The 19,134-nt window shown below is 39.5% G+C and overlaps 1 protein-coding gene across 4 annotated transcripts; it reads right to left on the bottom strand.

Annotated features, from left to right (window-relative positions):
- Positions 1–1,582: 1,582 nt before the first annotated feature.
- taf1 (TAF1 RNA polymerase II, TATA box binding protein (TBP)-associated factor) lies at positions 1,583–18,537 on the bottom strand. 4 transcript variants are annotated; one of them, XM_056746582.1, is made up of 41 exons: positions 18,264–18,537; positions 17,631–17,745; positions 17,419–17,542; positions 17,174–17,290; positions 16,960–17,085; positions 16,567–16,805; positions 16,224–16,445; positions 15,854–16,135; positions 15,484–15,670; positions 15,190–15,297; positions 14,208–14,375; positions 13,781–13,908; positions 13,577–13,684; positions 13,309–13,482; positions 13,016–13,189; positions 12,346–12,450; positions 12,020–12,220; positions 10,951–11,092; positions 10,297–10,427; positions 10,126–10,206; positions 9,710–9,859; positions 9,476–9,595; positions 9,217–9,392; positions 8,904–9,130; positions 8,607–8,811; positions 8,350–8,515; positions 8,017–8,228; positions 7,127–7,235; positions 6,924–7,022; positions 6,661–6,838; positions 6,505–6,572; positions 6,308–6,430; positions 6,098–6,190; positions 4,203–4,287; positions 4,049–4,116; positions 3,840–3,956; positions 3,481–3,585; positions 2,673–2,771; positions 2,385–2,595; positions 2,148–2,298; positions 1,583–2,006 (listed from the first exon to the last, which is right to left on the bottom strand). In XM_056746582.1, the coding sequence occupies exons 2-41, from the start codon at positions 17,742–17,744 to the stop codon at positions 1,769–1,771; spliced, it is 5,931 nt and encodes a 1,976-aa protein (XP_056602560.1). In that variant the 5' UTR covers position 17,745; positions 18,264–18,537; the 3' UTR covers positions 1,583–1,768. The 4 variants fall into 4 exon arrangements, with proteins under 4 accessions (XP_056602560.1, XP_056602559.1, XP_056602562.1 ...); XM_056746581.1 differs by having other exon boundaries at positions 7,127–7,247; XM_056746584.1 differs by lacking the exon at positions 3,481–3,585.
- Positions 18,538–19,134: the final 597 nt, after the last annotated feature.

Genomic DNA, 19,134 nt, shown 5'->3' on the forward strand with positions numbered 1-19,134 from the left:
TAGCCTACAGATTTACACAGTATGGCAATCTTTACAGTAATAGGCTGTTTGATCCTTAAACTACTCAAGGAGTTGAGCTCTATGTAATATGTACGTTGTATATGGATAGTGGGTTACAGTGTTAAATGTCATGCATGTATGTTTGATATTGTTGCATCTTTGTATTTGTATCTTTACTTGAGTGACATCTTAAATACATGAATTTATCTATAGATGATTCAAGCAGCGCTCACCTTTGAGTTGTTCCAAATCTGTATACATGTATTTGTTCTGAAGAACACAAAGATATTTGGAAGAATGCTTAAAACTAATATGTTCCTGGACACCATTTACTGACATAGTAGGAAAAAATGTTTTTAACACATTCTTGGTTCTGTTGAACACAAAAGAGGTTATTTTGAAGACGGACAGCAAACTGGGGCACTTTTGACTACCATCGTAATTTTTCCTACTTTGGAAGTCAATGGGGTCCAAGAACTGTTTGGTTAAAAGCATTCTTGCAAATATCTTTATCTGTGTTAAACCGAACAAAGATATTTATACAGGTTTGGAACAACTAGAGAGTGAGTAATTAATGACAGAATTTAATTTTTTTGGTGAACTTTTCCTTTAAAGGGGTCATGAGAAACAGCTACAACTAATATTATCGTTTGTTTTAGATGTAATGCAATGTGTATACATGATTTAAGGTTAAAAAATGCTGTATTTTCCACATACCGTGCATGTTTGTATCTTCTCTTTGCCCCGCCTCTCTGAAACATGCAGATTTTTTACAAAGCTCATCGCTCTGAAAAGCAAGGTGTGCTAAGATTGGCCAGTTAACCAGGGCGTAGTGATTGGTCGAATACTGCTAGCGTGTGACAGAAATGTGACGCCTCTTACCATATTTGGAACTTGCGTATACATGTGGGCGGTTTGTCAAATCATACCACGAACTGACATAGATTTGTGGGGGTGCTGTTACACGAGGCGTTTCAGGCAGGTCTTGGTGAGCGTTCGCTTTTAGATAGAATGCATCTTTTGTTCCAACACTTTCACTTTTGCAATTTTACATGTCTAATACATGCATGGGCAATTTATAACACATCAAAGACACAGAAAAGCATGTGTTCTCGCCATATAACCCCTTTAACTTCCAGTAGACCTCAGCAAAAAATCAATAACTGTTGAGTTGTTTCAAGTTGATTTGATACAATGTATATACAATAAAATATATATATATATATTAATATTTCCTGTAGCTCAGTGGTAAGGGGATTGCAAATACCTATGTAAAATGTATAGGATAAAAGCAATGTTAGTCGCTTTGGATAAAAGCGTCTGCCAAATGCGTAAATGTAAATATTAATATTTGTATAAATAAATTGTTATATTATAACCAAACAGACCAGAAGTTAACTTGGGGCCAGGCACGTACGTCCAATGGAAAGTCTATAAATATACACACTTTTATACTATGGTGGTTCCATACTGTTCAATCGAAAGCCTTAGAAAGGACTTGAATACCCTTTTAAAAGGGAAAAAATGCCTAATATTTGACTAAAGACACATTAGAATTTATGATGGACAACTCCCACAATGCTTTAGGATCACAAAAACAAACATTTATTTGTGACATTCTTCATCACAGAACGTGTCCCAGTCCCTTACATAGACTCAAGACGTCATATAAAAATAACATGTAAAAAACAACGATCAGAACAGTACAAAATATACAATTATGTACAACACCACCATCAATAAAAGAACAGATTAACAGGAATGAGTGTTAGCTGTCTGAATCCATGTCGCTGTCTCCTCCAACAGATCGGAATTCCTCGCTGTCTTCATCATCATCACTAAGCTGGGCCTGAGTGAGCACACTAGGCCCTCTCCTCCGCTCGTCCTCTTCCTCTTCTTCTTCCTCTTCGCTCATACCGTACACTTCTTCTACATCACGTTCTCCTGTTCCGGGGCTGGATGCCTGTCTTTGCATCTGACTGTCTCCATCATCATAGCTGCCATAGCTACAACACACAGACAATGAGCGAGCATTCATTTTACAATTTAACACCATTTTCAATGGAATGACCTAATGTCAATAATCCAGATCCCTGTTGTAAGCAGACCTCATAGAATCTCTACTTTTTGTATGCATATGAGCTAACCTGACATTGCTGTCCTCCATGTGTGTCTCTTCATCAGGCCCCGCCCCCTCATATGACATCATGCTCTCTTCCTGTTCTAGTCCAATCCTGGTGCTCTCCTGATGACCCAGTTCGACATCGCTGTCACTGCCACTTTCAGACAGCTGGATGGCTACAATAGAGGGTTAAGAGAGTTCTTGATATAAACACAGCCGATAAATATTACTCACACATGATGAATATCCCACACACACTTACATGAGAACGGATTGTCACCCTCCTCCTCACTGGCATCATCTTCTGCATCTGACATGAGCAGATCCTGGTAAAGAACGCTGGCCTGTGCTGGCCGGCTGGAGCCTTCGTCATAATCCTCCTCCTCTTCGTCCCCATGCATACGCCTCTGTGGCCGCATCAGGAGCTCATCGTCGTCATCTTCATCCTCATCATCAAAATCTCCCTCTTCGGCCTGAAAATACATACAACACTTAATCTCTGACACTGTGGTGTAACTAAATTTTGTGACGATTTGTGTGTATTTAATACCGGAGCAGGTGTTTTAGGTTTTCCATCATCATCTTCCTCAAATCCTTCAATGTCCACATCAGACTCCTCTTCACCCAATCTGCCTCTGCCATGACGACCCTACATGCACAAATTTTGTTAAAAAGCTGTGTCACAAAGAAGGACAACAGTATCAGAGAACATGCAAGGTGAATGACAGATTTAATGGAAAAGTAAATTCAGGCCTTTGGATATGTATATATTCCTTTTAGATTCCAAAAGAAAGCCAGATAATGACTGAAACTTCTTAGAGAAAAGAAGAGATGTTATGCATTTTTGTTCACCTAAAAACAAAAATTTTATCATCATTTACTCACTCATTTGTCATTTCCATCCTGTTTAACATTCTTTCTTTCGCAGAACACAATAGAAGGTATTTTGATGAAAGTTGGTAACAGAAAAGCACTGGCTCCCATACACATCTATGGTATTGACACAAAACCAATGCAAGTGAATGGGTGGCAGTTCTGTTCGGCTATCCACTTTCTTCAAAATATCTTCTTTTGCGTTTTGCGGAAGAAAGTGAAACAGGTTTGATATATATATATATATATATATACACAGTAAATATTGACAGAATTTTCCTTTTGAAGGTGAAATATCTCTTTAGGAGACATCACTGAAATGCATCCAGTCCTAAAATGCTGCCTACATTGAAAGCTGAATGTTAGAAAATCAAGTGAGCAGCATTAAAAAAATCTGCGTACGTTGAGGAGGCCTATTTTAAGGGGTCATGCCAGTCAAACGAACAGAAATGGAGAAATAAAGAGATAGAGGGAGTGAGGAGTACCTGCCCCCCTCTTTTCTCAGGGGTGGGAGGGATTAGCGTAGCCTCAGCTAACACACTAGAATCGCCCTGCAAACTCACAGACACACTGCTCTCACACACATCAGGCTTAGACAGAGAAGAGAAAGAAAGAGATAGAAAGTAAGAATGTATGTGCCCCAGACACAGCAAGACAAACAGGCAGCAATAAAAGGAGAAGGGAAAGAAAGGTATAGTGAGGAAATGTTATGCAGCTACACAGTACACATCAGAAGTATGCACAAGAGAGAGAGACCCATGCATTCTACTCTGTGCTTGAGTATATGCTGACAAAATCATTTCAGGCGCTAAAAACTAAACTTGCACACAGAGAAAGTATACACCTGTGGTGTGTAGGGTCCGGGGGTCAAGGGGTCTAAGCTCTCAAGATCTGCAGCGTCCAGAGCGGCTTCCTTAGCAGTAGAGATGTCCTTCTCTAGTTGAGTTAGGTGTTCATCATACTAACAAAAGAAGAGCAAACAGACACAAACATGAATAAAAAACCCAAATACACACAATGGACAGCAAAGGACTCTCTCTGTCTCACACACACCTCTGCTAATGTTTGCTTGCAGACGTTCACGATTTCCAGAGCTGTTTTGGTATAAGGGCTGTCAGGACCTGAAGGTCAAAACAACACAAGATGAATCCATGGAAATTGAATGCGTGAATCTATTTTTTTTTTTAACTTTATATGCATTTCTCACCATTGTAACTGACACTGTTGGCATGGACAAGGCTGACGTCAAAGAGAAACACTTCTCGGTTCTGATACTTGTGCTTTGAGATGTTCTACACACACAAAGACACAATCAGTTAGATATTCTTCATTCCCCTTCTTACTTTTTTGAAGGTTCTTTATGTTAGAGACTAGGGCTGCAACAACGAATCGATAAAATCGATAAAAATCGATTAGTAAAAAAGTTGTCAACGAATTTCATTATCGATTCGTTGTGTCGCGCGACGCGGAGACGTTTGGTTATTAAAAAAAAAAACTTTATTTGAGCGCGGAGCGGAGTGAACACACTGGGTCTCTCTCGCGCACTGATGCTAGCAGAGTTTGGCGCCTCATAGACAGGGCGGAGCAAAAATAAAAAAACGAGCGGAGGAAAGATACATGACGGAGGCAGAGAAATCAGCGCGACCCAAGTCATCATAGGTGCGGGAGCATTTCACACTAAATAAACAGAAAAACTGTGTTAACTACAAAATATGCAAAAGCGACATGGCGGGAGCAACGCGGCAATGATCCAGCACCTGAAACTCAAACATGTTGGAGTCTTTGATGAGGAGGAAGGGAGTTCAACAGCAGGTTAAGTCACTACAGAATCCTACTTTTGTTCCGTTTCGAAGTGAAGAACGTGATGTCTCTGGTGCTGGTGTTTATTCGTTATCCAGATTGACAAGCATCACAAGTTAGCATTAGCTCGTTAATAACAGTATAATCAGGGGTGGTGTAGTTACTTTGCGCTTTGCATTGTAAGAGTAAAAGCACGTTTTTATTCACTCGCCTTTTTTGGACCATTCATTTATCAATCTGTTGTCATGTATAGCTACACTGCAAAACTTACTTAGTAATTTTGTCTAATTTCCAGTCCAAATATGTAAAAAATCTGTAATCAAGATTACTAGACAAGAAAATTAATTGATGCTTAAAACTTCTGTTTGAAATTATGTCTCATTAAGATTATTTTTGTACCCCATTGGCAGATAATTTTTCTTGCTTTAAGCAAACAATCACTTAATTTGAGGTTGTTTTTCAGAAAACAAGACATAATTTCTTATGCTTTTTCATGTGTCTAGTACATGTTTCTTGATATAAGATTTTTTTTAAATTTGGACTGACAACAGGACAAAACTACTAAGTTAGAAAAGCAATTTTTGCAGTGTATATTCTGTGCTTTCTCCCATATAGGTTATTATTGACAAATATATTTGTGTGTGTTGTACTTTTTAATTTAATTTTAAAGTTCTTTTATAGCTCTTGGTCATCTTAAGCTTTGTTAAAATGTGGTGTATAAATGAAGCTTGCACTTACTACAATGATGGTAGTAATTGAATGAATAAGCTTCAAGTGAATTTGAGAGAGAGAGTGTGTGTGTGTGTGTCAGTGTTTGTCAGTGTGTGCGTCTGCAAAGGTGTGTGCGTCTGCGAGTGTGTGCATCTGCGAGTGTCTGTCTGCAGTGTAGTGTAGAGAACAAGTTCTTACATTCAAACCTAATCCTGTTAAGTTTTCTGATTTGTATTGTTCTTTAGTTTTTATAAATTATTTATTGTTCTGGCAGCTCAGGTGGCACTTTTATTAAAAAAAAGTCTATATATTTGGCAGATGTAAAGCATACATGTGTATGTTTTTTGTGTTAGTCCATTTTTATTTGATTTTATTATTTTTATAACAGCTCAGGGATGTTCAAGGAGCAACATGCTTGTGCACTTTCTAAAGATTTTAGTTCTGTTTTTGAATAAAGGGTTGGAAATGAATGCTTTTCTTGGTTTTTGTTTTTATCCGATTCATCGATTAATCGAAAAAAATTACTTACAGATTAATCGATTATTAAAATAATCGTTAGTTGCAGCCCTATTAGAGACAAACTTTTCTAACCTTGCGAAGGGTGTCCAAGTCCATAGGGCTGATGATGACCTTACAGTAATCCGGAACAAACTTCTTATTAACAGGATGATGGAAGGGCCAGGACTACAGAGACAGGAAGAGAAGGATAAAGAGCAAAAAAACGTTATTTCTGCTACCTCCATAACATACTATCGTACTTTTAAAAGCCTTATATATGGCAGATATCTGAGCATCACTTACATCAGGAATAGCCATCATCTTCTGAGTAACAATGTTGTCGAGAATGAATGAGAAAGCGACCTGGTCGTCATCATCCAGAAGAGGATTAATGGCTTTCTCCAAACGAACCAAACGCTCTTCTTTCTGCAAAGACAGGGACACAACGATTAGCCGTGAATTCATCTCTTAACAAATCTTTTAGTGAAGTATATATCTACCTCTTTCAGTTTTTCATCACAGAGACTCAACATCATCTGAGAGACAAGTGTTAAAGGATGCTTTACACCTAAAAACACACAAACACACACAGATCATCAAAACATCTTGTATGAGTGAGCCACTGTGTAAGTGTCTGTTAAATGCGTATAGAGTACCGTTGTATGTCGAACTGTTTTTAAAGATGAGCTCGACACTTTCCCTGAACTCTTCTCGTGATGGGTACATGCGCTTGCGAACATTTTCACGTAACGTCTGCAGGTCCATGGGCCGCGTGACGATCTTGTAATAATCCTTAACCACCTTGCCGTTCACAGGAGTGTGAAACGGGTACGTCTGCGAGGCAAACACAATCATCAGTGATTGTTAGTGTCTGTGGTCATGTCTAGCGTATGTGTGAGAGAGAGCGAACGCGTCTTACATTAGGAAGATCTCTCATGTCATTGATGATGCTTTCCAGGACAGAGGAGAGCGTGACCATGGGGTCTGTTCTTCTGCGATGGATGGATTTATGAGGACGCTGAGAATGAGACAGCATGATGAATGATCACGTTACAATCAGTTTAACAAGGCTTACAGAGACCTGTAATGCAGTATGATACATGCATTCAAATGCGCTCTTACATTCAGGTAGTCACAGTGTACTGTTGTTCCCACACGTCTTTTCTTTTTGGGAGGAAGCTGCTGCTTGGGGAACTTCAGAACCAGAGATTTTCGCCGCACTTCATCAGCACTAGATAACAAACTACACAGATTAACATTCATAACAATGTCACAATAATTAATCTTAGACATAGAACATATGTGTAGTCTAACACCCTAAACGACCGGGGCAACACGACAACTGCTTGTTCTTAACAGTATTGTCGCGTCACGTCGCGCCACAACCAGTGCGGACAAAATTCGTAATTATAATGGGTTCTATTGTCTTTTATCGTGTTACACCATGTCCAGTGTAGACACGCTGTTATAGTGTTACAGCGAAAAATTCTTGTAGAGTAACAATAAAGATATTATGCGGTTTAATGTTAAAAATATTAATAATATATTATTATTATTATCATAATAATATGGACACATAAGGACACATGGATTGTTCAAATGAAATACTTTATAAAGTCATGAATGTGTGCAAATATAAAAATGAATAGTTTTGTTTTCAGTTTTATGAGTATTTTTATATAAATACTGTAATATCTTAAAGAATTTTTTTCTCTTTACTTTTTGCTGTATTTTATTTTTGATTTATTCTCAGTTAATAATTTTACTGCCTCAACTTTATCTTATTTTAGTTTATCCATGAGTTATTTCTAAGTTTGCTTAGTTAAAGCTTTCAAACAATTTATTTTTGATTTCAATAAACAGAAATGGTTTTGAAAACATTTAAGATTATTGTTTTTAGTTTTACTAAACTCTAAAAATTTTGTTATAACTGACAGTTTTACCCATTTTTTTATAAACGACCAAGATTGTAGTATCGAAACAAGCCCATAGACATGTTATGTGTGCATTACCTTTCAATGAGCTGCTTTCCAAGCACAATCTTAGTTCCTTCTACTTTAATAAGCTCTTCATTGTCATTGTGGATCACCGTCTTCTCCAGCTCCTCTTCCTGCTCCTCTGTCATAGCCACGGGGTTAGAGGGTGGAGCATTGGTTTGGTAGTACAAGGGGCAAAACTTATTGGTTCTCATGTGGCCAATCGCACCACACGCTCCACATTTCAGCTGGGGATAAAAAAAGTATTAAATCTTGGAATTACTATGTGTAGGCAAATATCAGAAATATTCTGTTTCGATCAAAGTAAGAGTGAACATCAGCGATGAAGAACAGATCATGCTTTTGTACCTTCAGATCTGGTCGTTCTTTTGCCTTCTTGGTCTTTTTCTCAGGTGGACCTTTAAATCTATCTTTCTCTTGGTTTCGTTTAAGGCGTCGCAGTTGTTCCTGAATTCTTCTCCGTTCTTTTCTCATCTCCTCTCTGTGCTGCTCGTCGAACAACGCAAACTTACGGCTGTATATGCGACAAAAACACAATATAAACACCATTTTGCTGATGAAATGACCATGATGCTGATGCACCCACTACAAAAACAGACACTTACATGAAGTCTTCATCTTTCGTGTTGCGTATGCGTAAATAAGCGTCGATGACGGCAGGTTTGCGTACAGTCTCGCAACGCACATACTCCTTGCCGTCCTCGTCGCAAAACGTGCGATAAATTTTCAACCTTCGTCCTGTTGCAGAGTTCATGCTGGTGACAGAGGACGTGTCGTCATCTTTGTGAGAGCTTGTGGAAAGGGCACTCGCTACAACACACAAACACACAGAGATTTCAGACATAAAGTTATAGATCTAGTGATAGATAGTCTCTCACACACACACCCACACACAAACGTACAGCCTTTGCGTCGTTCCTTGCGGCCCTTCTCTTTTTCGCTATCTTCTCCCATCAGCATCCGCTGCAGTTCTTTTCTCTCCTGTTCCTCTCTCTCTCTGCTCAGCTGAGAGCTGGTCTTCTTATTCTGCAGCATATTCTCAATGTTCTTGCCCATCTCTTCAAAATCGCTGTCCTCTGCTGAGCTGCTGTCTGTGTCCGTTGACAAAACCTCGGTGGACTCCAACACCCTAAAACACACACACTGTGTTAACTGAGATCAAAGCTAAATTGGTGGGATGTTGCAGAACCCCGCTATGTTCTCAGAGGTTCTCACTTGTTCTGCAGGTCAAAGATCCTCTGGCACTCCTCTTTGTAACGTTCTTGATGCTCTGCTACAGAGAACCGAGACCCACGAGCAAATTTGCTCATAGGCCCCTCCCCTGAACGAGCCTGTTCGGTAGACATGGTCCTCACGACGTCTATGACTTCCCAACGGGAAAGTTTCTTTATCTAAGTAAAAGCATTCATATTAGAGCGAACTATTCTGAACAGCCGATTTTTTTTATTTGCTTGATAAATGGTCAGTGTCATACCTCTTCCTCAGGAACCCCAAACTTTCGGAGCAACTGTTTGGCATTTTTGAGGGACAGTCGCCTCAGATCAGCGTCAGTCCCTGTTACAGTCTTCTTTACTGGTTGGGGCTCTCGATCATCCTAAGAAAATAAAAAATAAAACGTGTGACAAACGTATGAGTGGTAAAATATTTAGATTTGTAAGCAAGCTGTTTAATATGCAGGAGCTGTGCTGAATTGTTGTCAGGTAGGTACCTTCTGTTGTGTTGGTTTATTAGGGACTTTAACATAAGAGAATCCTTCTCCACAGCCGGTGGGGTCAGCGACCCCCGTGACCTCCAGTAGACACTTCCCCTTCATTGCTGCAATAAACGCACGTGTTGTGTTCCAAGGGGCGGTGCGAACCTGAAAATACAGAAGACCACAAAGAAACATCAACATAAGTGAACAATGGAAGCAGGCTTTCTACATCTTGGAAGCACACTGGCTATTGAGTATACAAATGTTTTTTAAGTTTAACATTGAATGCAAATTCCCAAAAACGTAATAATTACTGTACACAAGTTAGTTTATTTCAGGATTGTTATAGGATCATGATTGTTAGTCACAATCCAATGTGCATGATGCCCCTGGAAGCAATATTAAAATGTTTTCCAATATTAAACTCTGACCTCATCATCAATTTTCATCTGAAATTCTTCCTCATTTTCCTCATCGGGTGCAAAGAAGGACTTCTCACCGTACCCAGCATCCTGCGAGAAAGCCACAATGCATCTGTGAGTAAACGGCATTCACTATAAAATGAATAATAATAATGTGTTCATGCAAGCATCTTCGTTAACCTTTAGTCTCTGCTCTGCCACCAGCATACTGTAGTAGGCGCAGCACAGCTCCGGCGAAACCATTGCTCTGATCTCCTCTTCGGTCGGAAGCCGAAAATCAGGCTTCAACACCCACCAGTTAGAGTCCATGCCTTTAAGAACAATCATGAGTATTACACAACTTGAAGTGTACACTGAGAGCTTAGTAATGTAACTGGATTTCTAGAAATGATGGTTTAATTATGGTAAGGAAATATGACATGTTCTTCTTGGATTAAAAAAAACGACACAATTTTTACTTCTGTGTGAACTATCCCTTTAACTGTTTATGTATAGATTAATAGATTCTGTGCAGAGATAAAATAACTTATTTGTTCTTTTTCGCATTGTTTTGTATGGCACAATGATGTGTTTGGTCCTACAACACAACTTCCTGTTCCTGCTCTACTTCTCCTGTACCAGAACCTGGCCTTTCTGCATCTACCGTCTCCCCTGTCTGACAAAACACACACAGATGGCCTGAAAACAATTCTCTGGGTTCACCTGCCCTCTCCTAGGTGTACACTTTACTCACTATGTATGAAAAAGAAATGTAGTTTTCACGACTTAAGATATTTTTTAAAGGCTTTTAGGACTTTAGATGATGTGTGCGTGAGAGACAAGCTGCAATTTCACCTGTGCGTTTAAAGTCAGCACAGAGTTTCAAGCGTTTGCGGATGCTGCTCTCAGAGTGAGAGGGAAACGCCTTCTTTATGTCCTCCATACGGATGCGACGAGGACGATCTTTACTCTTCCAAAACAGACGATAGATGAACACCTACAGAAAGATAAGAAAAGGAGAGAACAACGTGACCAGTTGTTTCTCTTATATTCTGCTTCATGGTTAGGGATGGGTATCGTTCAGATTTTATCGATAACGATACTACTTATCAATACTGCTACCTATACTAAATGCCACAAAGCGTCCCTTAGTATACCACTTACGGCACTTAGCATGTGCATAGGAGCACATCATAATGTAATTCAACATATTAACTTAAAAGCACTATGGTTATGTGGCTGGTAGACCGTATTTCTGGTTTTAGGTCTAGATAAACTGAAGTGCTATATTTTTTTATTATATGTACTATTTTTTATAATTTGACTAGCACGTTTACTTCAATTTACTAAAGTAAGTGAATACACCCCGTGGCCGAAATATTAAAAACAATGGTATAACTTCTTCTCAAATAAAGGACTTTTATTTTGACGGGGTGCCTTGCCACAAAGGGGTGTTTGACAGAAGCTTCTTTGTTGTGAATCGCGGAAGCTGAAAGCTCCACAAGCGCAACCATGCAACTATTTCACTCATAAATGCGCAAAACAAGCAGATTACAAATACATCATATGGCCCTAGATATCACATATACGTCGAGCAAACTTCAGCCATTCGGACATCATTCAGGGATGGAAAATGACAGGCAGCAGCAGCCTCTAATTCGCCATTGAACACACGTATACACAAGAGATAAAACAACGCAAGTATCGATAACCGTATCGTTTGTCATAAAGCTTATCTATACTCTGGTATCGACGCAATTATGTAACGGTCCAAAAAAGAACCGGTTCTCTGTACCCATCCCTATTCATGGTCTTGCACTTTCTCATAATTACTCCATCCAGCCTTAAATCCATTTAAAATCCGATAATTACTCTCAAAACTCTCATTATAAGTAATACAGGAAGGTGTGGCAGCTAGCATTACCTGGAGAAAGTCTCGGATGTGGGTGTTGGCCCGTTTAGAGTTGGGCCCTGGCACCTCAATAAGAGGACACTCCTGTCCCACAACAAATATGTCCACAAGCTCTCTGATGAAATAGCCCTGTCGCAGTCTGATAATCAGGAAATCTGTCTCAGGCATCTTATGTAGGTAGACGGGAGCTCTGAACAAGTTATTTTCAAAAGCCTGTGTGACAAACAAACAAAATGCAACATGTATTATTAATAAATAAATCTGAATCAATCCAAATTTAATGACTTGATATGATGTAGAGTTTGTTGTGGCAGATATAGTGTGAAAATGTGCATTACCTGCAGTAGTTGCCCAGGGTGCAAAGATCCGAGAAATGGTGATGTGTGACAGTAAACTGTCTCTCCATATTTACAGTCAGGTGCTCCGTGGTCTTTACCTGGTTTCTACACAGATACAAAATTTGAATAGTTCTCAACAGAATTAAAAACAAATACTGTCTATGTCTTCAATGTGTATTCAATGTATTACACCTTACTGGCTTCAAAGGAACAGATCACCCAACAATGAAAATAATGTCACAATTTACACAAGCTCGAGTTGTACCAAATCTGTATACACTTCTTTGTTCTGATGAAAAGAGAGGAATATTTGAAAGAATGCAACCAAACAGTTCTTGGACCCCATTGACTACCATAGAAGAGAACATTTCTTTGTTCTGTTCAACACAAAAGAAGATATTTTGAAGAATTTAGCAAAGCAAAAAGCAGCTCTGTGGGACTTTTGACTACCATTGTCATTTTTTCTTCCAATGGTGGCCAAGAGCTGTTTGATTACAAACATTCTTCCAGATAAATTTCTCTGTTTTCATCAGACCATTGAAATTTATACAGAAATGAGACAACTCGAGGGTGAGTAAATGAAGACAGAACTACATTTTTGGGCGAACTTTCCCTTCAACTGCTCAGGGCTGATATGTGTGAACGCAGATATGCATTTCTTGCAACTTACTCTTTTATAGTAGTTTTTGATCTTGCTCGCCATGCCGACTTGCATGAGAAGAGGGGCATTTTCCTCACTATATTCAGCCAAAATCAAGTCGCCATCTTTCCCAGTCAGATCCTGCGCCGTACGCATGAAGAACATGTCCCCTCCGCCTGATGCCTGCCTCTCCTGCTCTCGCATCTGAAAGCATTAAAATACAAGACAAATGCAGCATGACAATGTATGTTCTGTTCAACACGTTATTGTAGATTATTACACATACTCAATTTTTCACAAGTAAAAAGACTGTATTAGTGTACCTTTGCCTTCTTCTTGATATGTTTGAGTAGGGGCTGGACTTGGTGCGGACCAGGCTGAGAAAGAGCTCCAAATGAGTACTTCTTCAAGGAAGGTCGATGGAATTGACGTAGCTTCATCGGCCCCATGTGAGTGGGGAAAAATGGCTGTCTCAACTCCACAGAAGGAATGGAGTGCTGACAGGAAAATAAGAATTTAGACAAAATGTTAGACGTTATAGTCTCTTTTCTGTTTTATTGCAACACTGTATAGACTGTACGTGTCCCCAACCTGGATGATATTTCCTCCAAAGGTGCCCCTAAGACCTTGTTGTTTGGGGTAGTAGAACTCATCATTGGACAGATTCCAGGGATCTTTAACCTCTGGCTGGGACATATTCTACAGCACACAGTGAAAAATGAGTAGAGTTCACATCTCCTGTCCACATCTCTGGCTTGTTGCTTTTTCTCCATCCCCTTTCTCTCTTTATCTCACCTGTTGAGGTTCATCTTTGATGACGCCAGTCTTTCCAAGCAGAATGCGACTTTTTTTCAGGGCTGTCTCTTTCTTGTTTTCTTTGGAGGGTGAATTAGATGACCGAAGCTCCTTTTCATCAGGGATTTCTACAAACATGAACCAATGGCAGTTGTTATGAGTGGGAGGAATGGGGTGTACCTCTTGGTTCTGTTAAGGGACCTTTACACTTTTCAAGGTAAACAATAGAAATACAGTAATAAAGCTAAAGTGTGCAACTTCTCTGCCACTAAAATCAGCAAACATACTGTATCTTCAAAAATAATTTATAGTCACAATGTTTACAATTATAAAGGGAAATCAACTAACTTACTACTTAATTATTGTTGTTTATTAAGAAAAAGTTAACAAAAATGTTTAAGCAGTTATAAAAGTTTGAACACTATACCCAGTATGATGTTTTCATCATTAGGGTTAAGGGTGAGAATGGGAGGAGAAGGCAGACGGTCCATGTTCTGGTCATCCCAGATTATGTTGTCTTCCCACCGGCCATACACAAGCTCCTCATTATCAATCGGAAATATAGAGAACCAGGGGTTGTCATCCTCGTGGGAAACTGTATGAAAATATAGAAATGCATACAAGTAAACACACAATCTCAAATGATTCTCTTCAGTTATTCATATTAAAGGGGACATTTCATGAAAAAACTACTTTTTCCATGTTTAAATAAAAAAATCTGGTTGTGCATCTGTCAACTCAGAAAACGTGAAAAAAGACAAATCATTAACTTTTTTTATGTGAGTCTATCTCTGCAAGCCTTTGAGAAAACGAGCGCTTCAGAAATCGCGCACTTACTGACTTAAGTAGCCGTTCTTATTATAATATTTATTATATTTGAGTCCTCGTCCTAATATTAATTTGATTTAGAGAAATGGCGATGCGTTTGTCTGGAGTATCTTCACATCAGAAAACTGTGTATGGTTTGTAAACAAGCAACGCGGATCTCTCGCCCTAATGCGGCCGTGACCGGACGGGCTTCGCGAATGGCCCCGGGGGAAACCGGTGTGCTTATCGGAAACAATGTGTTTGGTGTTCAAAGACGAGACCTTGTTTCTCGTTCGCTTTATGTTTCCATACTTTATTGTTTTGTTGCTTGAAGCACAGGCTCACTGCACAGTTTCTTCTGAAAAGGGGGCGGAGACTAGCAGCTCTCTTGCATTTATGGAGACACACACACCAAAACAGCGTGTTTCTCCTCACATGCAAAACTGGGCATGTAGAGCATGGTATATTAAAAGATCTGTGGTGTTTTTTGAGCAAAAACTTCACAAACACACTCTGGGGACACCATAGACTTATTTAAAATCTAGTGAGACAACCTCTCCTTTAAAGATTTAAACCTCTTCACAAAAAGACAATAATCGTACTTAGATGATCCAGGTTATGCTTGTCTCTCTTGGAGCCTGTTATGGATGGAGTTTTTACTAAAGGGGGAGGGGTTGGTGGCACCAACTGAGAATTACTGCGACTTAGGCCTAGAAAAGAAAACACACACACACACACTCTATTTAGACAAAGACCAGAAAACCACCAGAGGAATATTAACATGTGTATAAATACATGATTGATTAACAGTGTGACTTAACACTGTGTCACAATTATGAATACGTTAATAAATGCACTCATTTGTTTTTGAATGCATTATCGCAGAGTTCTCTCACCCTGCTGAGCATTGTATGCATTGGCGTTACGGGTCATACTAGTAGGCAGCCACCCAGCTAGACTGGCACGTTGGGTCTTGGTGCCTTTGTGTTTCACATCCTCTCCATTCCAGATGATGTCATCCTCCCACTGCAGCTGGGTCACCATTAAAAACAACTCATCCTGCACTTTTGAGTCCTCGTCCTCCTTTAAACACATAAAAACATGTTAAATAGGAATAATCTGAACTCAATTATACAATTATAATTCATATTTTTTATGGTTGTTTAATGTTGCAATTACATATTTTTAACAACAGGAGTGAAATAAGAGTGAAAGATAATACATAAAAATTATATTTTTAGTGTGCTTGCACTTGAGTTCACAGACCTCAGTGTGTGTTTCCATATTTGGTTCCTGTTCACTGACTTCTTCCGATGCTTTTGAATATGTTGTAGTCTTTGGTGTGTCAGTACTGTCCTGCTTTTGGTCATCTTTGAGTTTAAATCCATAATGAAAGCCACCGCCATCCTCTGTGACACCAAGCATGTCATACCAAAGCTGAGCTGGACCGTAACGCCACTCCGCCACCCTTGGCCTCACCTCAGACACCTTGTCACCTTCACCAGACACCTGCATAAAGTTCGACTCCACTGGAGCCATCATGGTGATCTACAGAGTAAAAAACAAAAAAAAACATGTTCCTCCCCTCATTTCATCCAAACCAGTATTCATTTTCTGCTGTGGATCAGTGAATTACCTCATCATCAGAAAGACATTGCTCTGGTGGGGGAGGAGGTGCATATTCGTAGTCCCATCCTGATTTTTTCTTAGCCACTCCTTCGGGTGGGTTTGATTCGTTGTCACCTGTGGCTGTGTCTGAGTGTGGTTCTCTCTGCTTACGTTTGCGTTTCCGTCGAGCACTTCGCCACACAGACGGCATGTTTTTACCAGGACCAAACAACCGCAAAAATCGCAAAACCTGGGGGATGAGAGAGAATATTATCAAACATAAGAATAAAACAAAGTGTTATGTCAGTGGGTTCAGAAATGTAAGTATGTTTTGAATATCACGCTGGAAAGATTTTGTGCATTTAAGTCACCCTGCCAGGTCGGAACTCAGGGAAGAGTTGCGTGACTCCTGGAAGAGCTTTAGCAGCATCTTTCTGCATGATGCCTGCTAGAGGGAGGGTTAGACACTTCTGTCCTCCTGTCCCTGAACCCTGAGATGGTCGATCGCTCTCGCTCTCACTGTCTGATGAGCTGCTGAAGTCGACTTTATCAACCACAGATGATGGAGCGATGATAGAAGGCAGGATGATACCATCACCCTCATCACTCACTGAACACAGAAAGTGTAGACAAAAGACAATAAAACAAAGTTACAATTATCCCCCAAAAAAATTACTCTGCATCATAGTCATAGATAAATATGTTATTATGTATAAACGGATTCATAAGTTAAACAATCACATTAACTGTATGGTATTATTTACCACCACTGCTGTCCAGAGCAGGTGTGTCCTCTTTCTTGGCAGGAATTGACTGGCTTGGGGGTGGGGGAGGTGGCATGAGTTTGGAGTCAACATCTTCACAATCAGCATCATAGTCTTCCTCTTCATCTGCACACAAAAACACAAACAAATCATTAAAGTTTTAAGCGTGTCTGTGTATACATCAGTGTTTTTAGCAACATTTATGCTTGTTTACCTGTTTTCCATACTGGCTGCAGGTTACCCATGGCCTGTCTATACCTGCGGGTTTCATCTTCTGCAACTTCGGTGATATCCGAGTAATCGACGGCATCGTCTGTGCTCCTTACCCATCCTACATACACACACAAATTGTGCATCAAGTTAAATCGGGGTTTCTAAATATCCAAAAACTCAAGTTAAAAATTTCAGCACATGGTAAAGTATGAGGAGTGATTTTTTTCAAAATACACTAAAACAGACCCTCTGCATCAGTGTTGCTCTGGTCTCCCTCATGGTCAGCTGTGTCCTCCTCACTGGCTGTGATCTCTGTTATGAGGGAACCCAAACCCAGAGACCCCAGGCCAGCCAGGTGCTTCTTTGACTCCTGCAAAACGGAAGAATCAGTCAAATATATGTACAATATAAGGTTTATTTTTCCTTTACAGCCAATTTTTTTTTTCAATTTATCTCACCATGTCAAGCACACTATCGTCCTCCAGCTGTCCATTCTCATTGATGTTGCCAAACAGAAACCCTGTCAGATGGAAAGGGCGGTCCTGATCCTCATCGCTGTCGGAGTCTGACATTCTAATCATGAAAATATGGTAAATAAATAAATCCACAAACCAACCAAAATATGAGGATATTATATCATACAGCCACTGTCAATTATGCAAGTAGAAATATAAACCTTTATCCAAAGCAACTAGTTATTTCTGAAAATGACAGTGGAAGCAACTAGGGGAGATATTTTATGAATACTGCTTCAAGGGATCAGTCCATAGTCTGAGATATGATCAAACATTTAAATAACCTTCACCACATAAGTAATACATAGCTAGTTAGTAACTCTGTAAAATGATGTTACTAAATGCAAACATATCCAGTAGATAAGGAATGTCAACTATGCAACAATACAGCACGGCATCAGATTTAAATGTAGAAGCTAAAAAATGTATCGTTTACTTTCGGTAGTCAGTAATTTACACGAGAAAGGGTTGTTTACACTTTCCTTCACACACGTTTTTCCTTCTGCTTCAACATGACTGTCTGTTTTTAATCTCACGCCCACTTTAGACAGTGTTATGAATTTAAAATGCACGTACCTGTTATTAGCCTCTGGAAGGCCTTTGATCCTCGGGCACGAGTGAGCGGGTGACCGAATGAACGGCTTCCTGACCCGGACTGATTAGATGTTAGCGGCTAGCGCATAGCGGTCATGCGAATGTACGTGTGCAAATATCATTCGTGGTCAAGAGTCCGATACCTAAATGTATCCTGGTTAGTAGATGGATTATAATCAAACTAAATGTTTTACAAATGAATGAATCGTTTCTGATACAAGCGCGGTTAGACGCCGCTGTTTGTGTTTCTGTTCGTGTGTGCGCTGATCACCTCCGGTTTGCAGGTCTCCCCCTGTTGGTGTTTAGATGTAATAGCAGCATCACACCGACAGCGTTCTCCCTCGTTGCAGTGGTGAACCACACATTTAATATTTACTAAAATATTCTGTTCAGAATAATTTGCTTTGGTGATAAAACGTTGCTCCATCATCTGAATTAAAATTGAACAATGTGAATGAAAAACAATACATTCTAGAAAACAAATCTCAAGAAATTATTAAAATACTTTCAAGTTATAATGGTTAATTTGTGGTGTTCTATAATACAATTTAATTTCAGTTAGGATATACCATGGTATATATGGTATACATGGTAAATACCATTTATGATACACTTATAATGCCAGAGCACTTTCTTGCCACAACACACTGTCCCAAAGTACATGTCAAACATTCAGGTCTAAACATTAGATCATTACTCTATGAACAATGCCTTTCCACAAATACGCAAACAGCTGACACTTTTGTTTATCTATGAAAGCATTGTAAAGATTCTCAGTGTGATGCAGCTGTCGCTTCTTTACCCAACTTGTTCTCTTTCATTTCCTCCTTTTCTCCCCAATTACATTCTTATG

Source organism: Triplophysa dalaica, chromosome 4, assembly GCF_015846415.1.
Source record: "Triplophysa dalaica isolate WHDGS20190420 chromosome 4, ASM1584641v1, whole genome shotgun sequence".
Classification (NCBI taxonomy): Eukaryota; Metazoa; Chordata; class Actinopteri; order Cypriniformes; family Nemacheilidae; genus Triplophysa; species Triplophysa dalaica.

Excerpts from the sequence above, each read along its gene's own strand:
- taf1 (XM_056746581.1), bottom strand. The coding sequence starts at position 17,744 with ATGTCAGACTCCGACAGCGATGAGGATCAGGACCGCCCTTTCCATCTG. Across the intron at positions 8,812-8,903 it reads CAAGGAACGACGCAAAGGCT|CGAGTGCCCTTTCCACAAGC; the intron begins GTACGTTTGTGT and ends TGTGTGTTGTAG. Across the intron at positions 8,516-8,606 it reads ACGAAAGATGAAGACTTCAT|CCGTAAGTTTGCGTTGTTCG; the intron begins GTAAGTGTCTGT and ends TCGCATATACAG.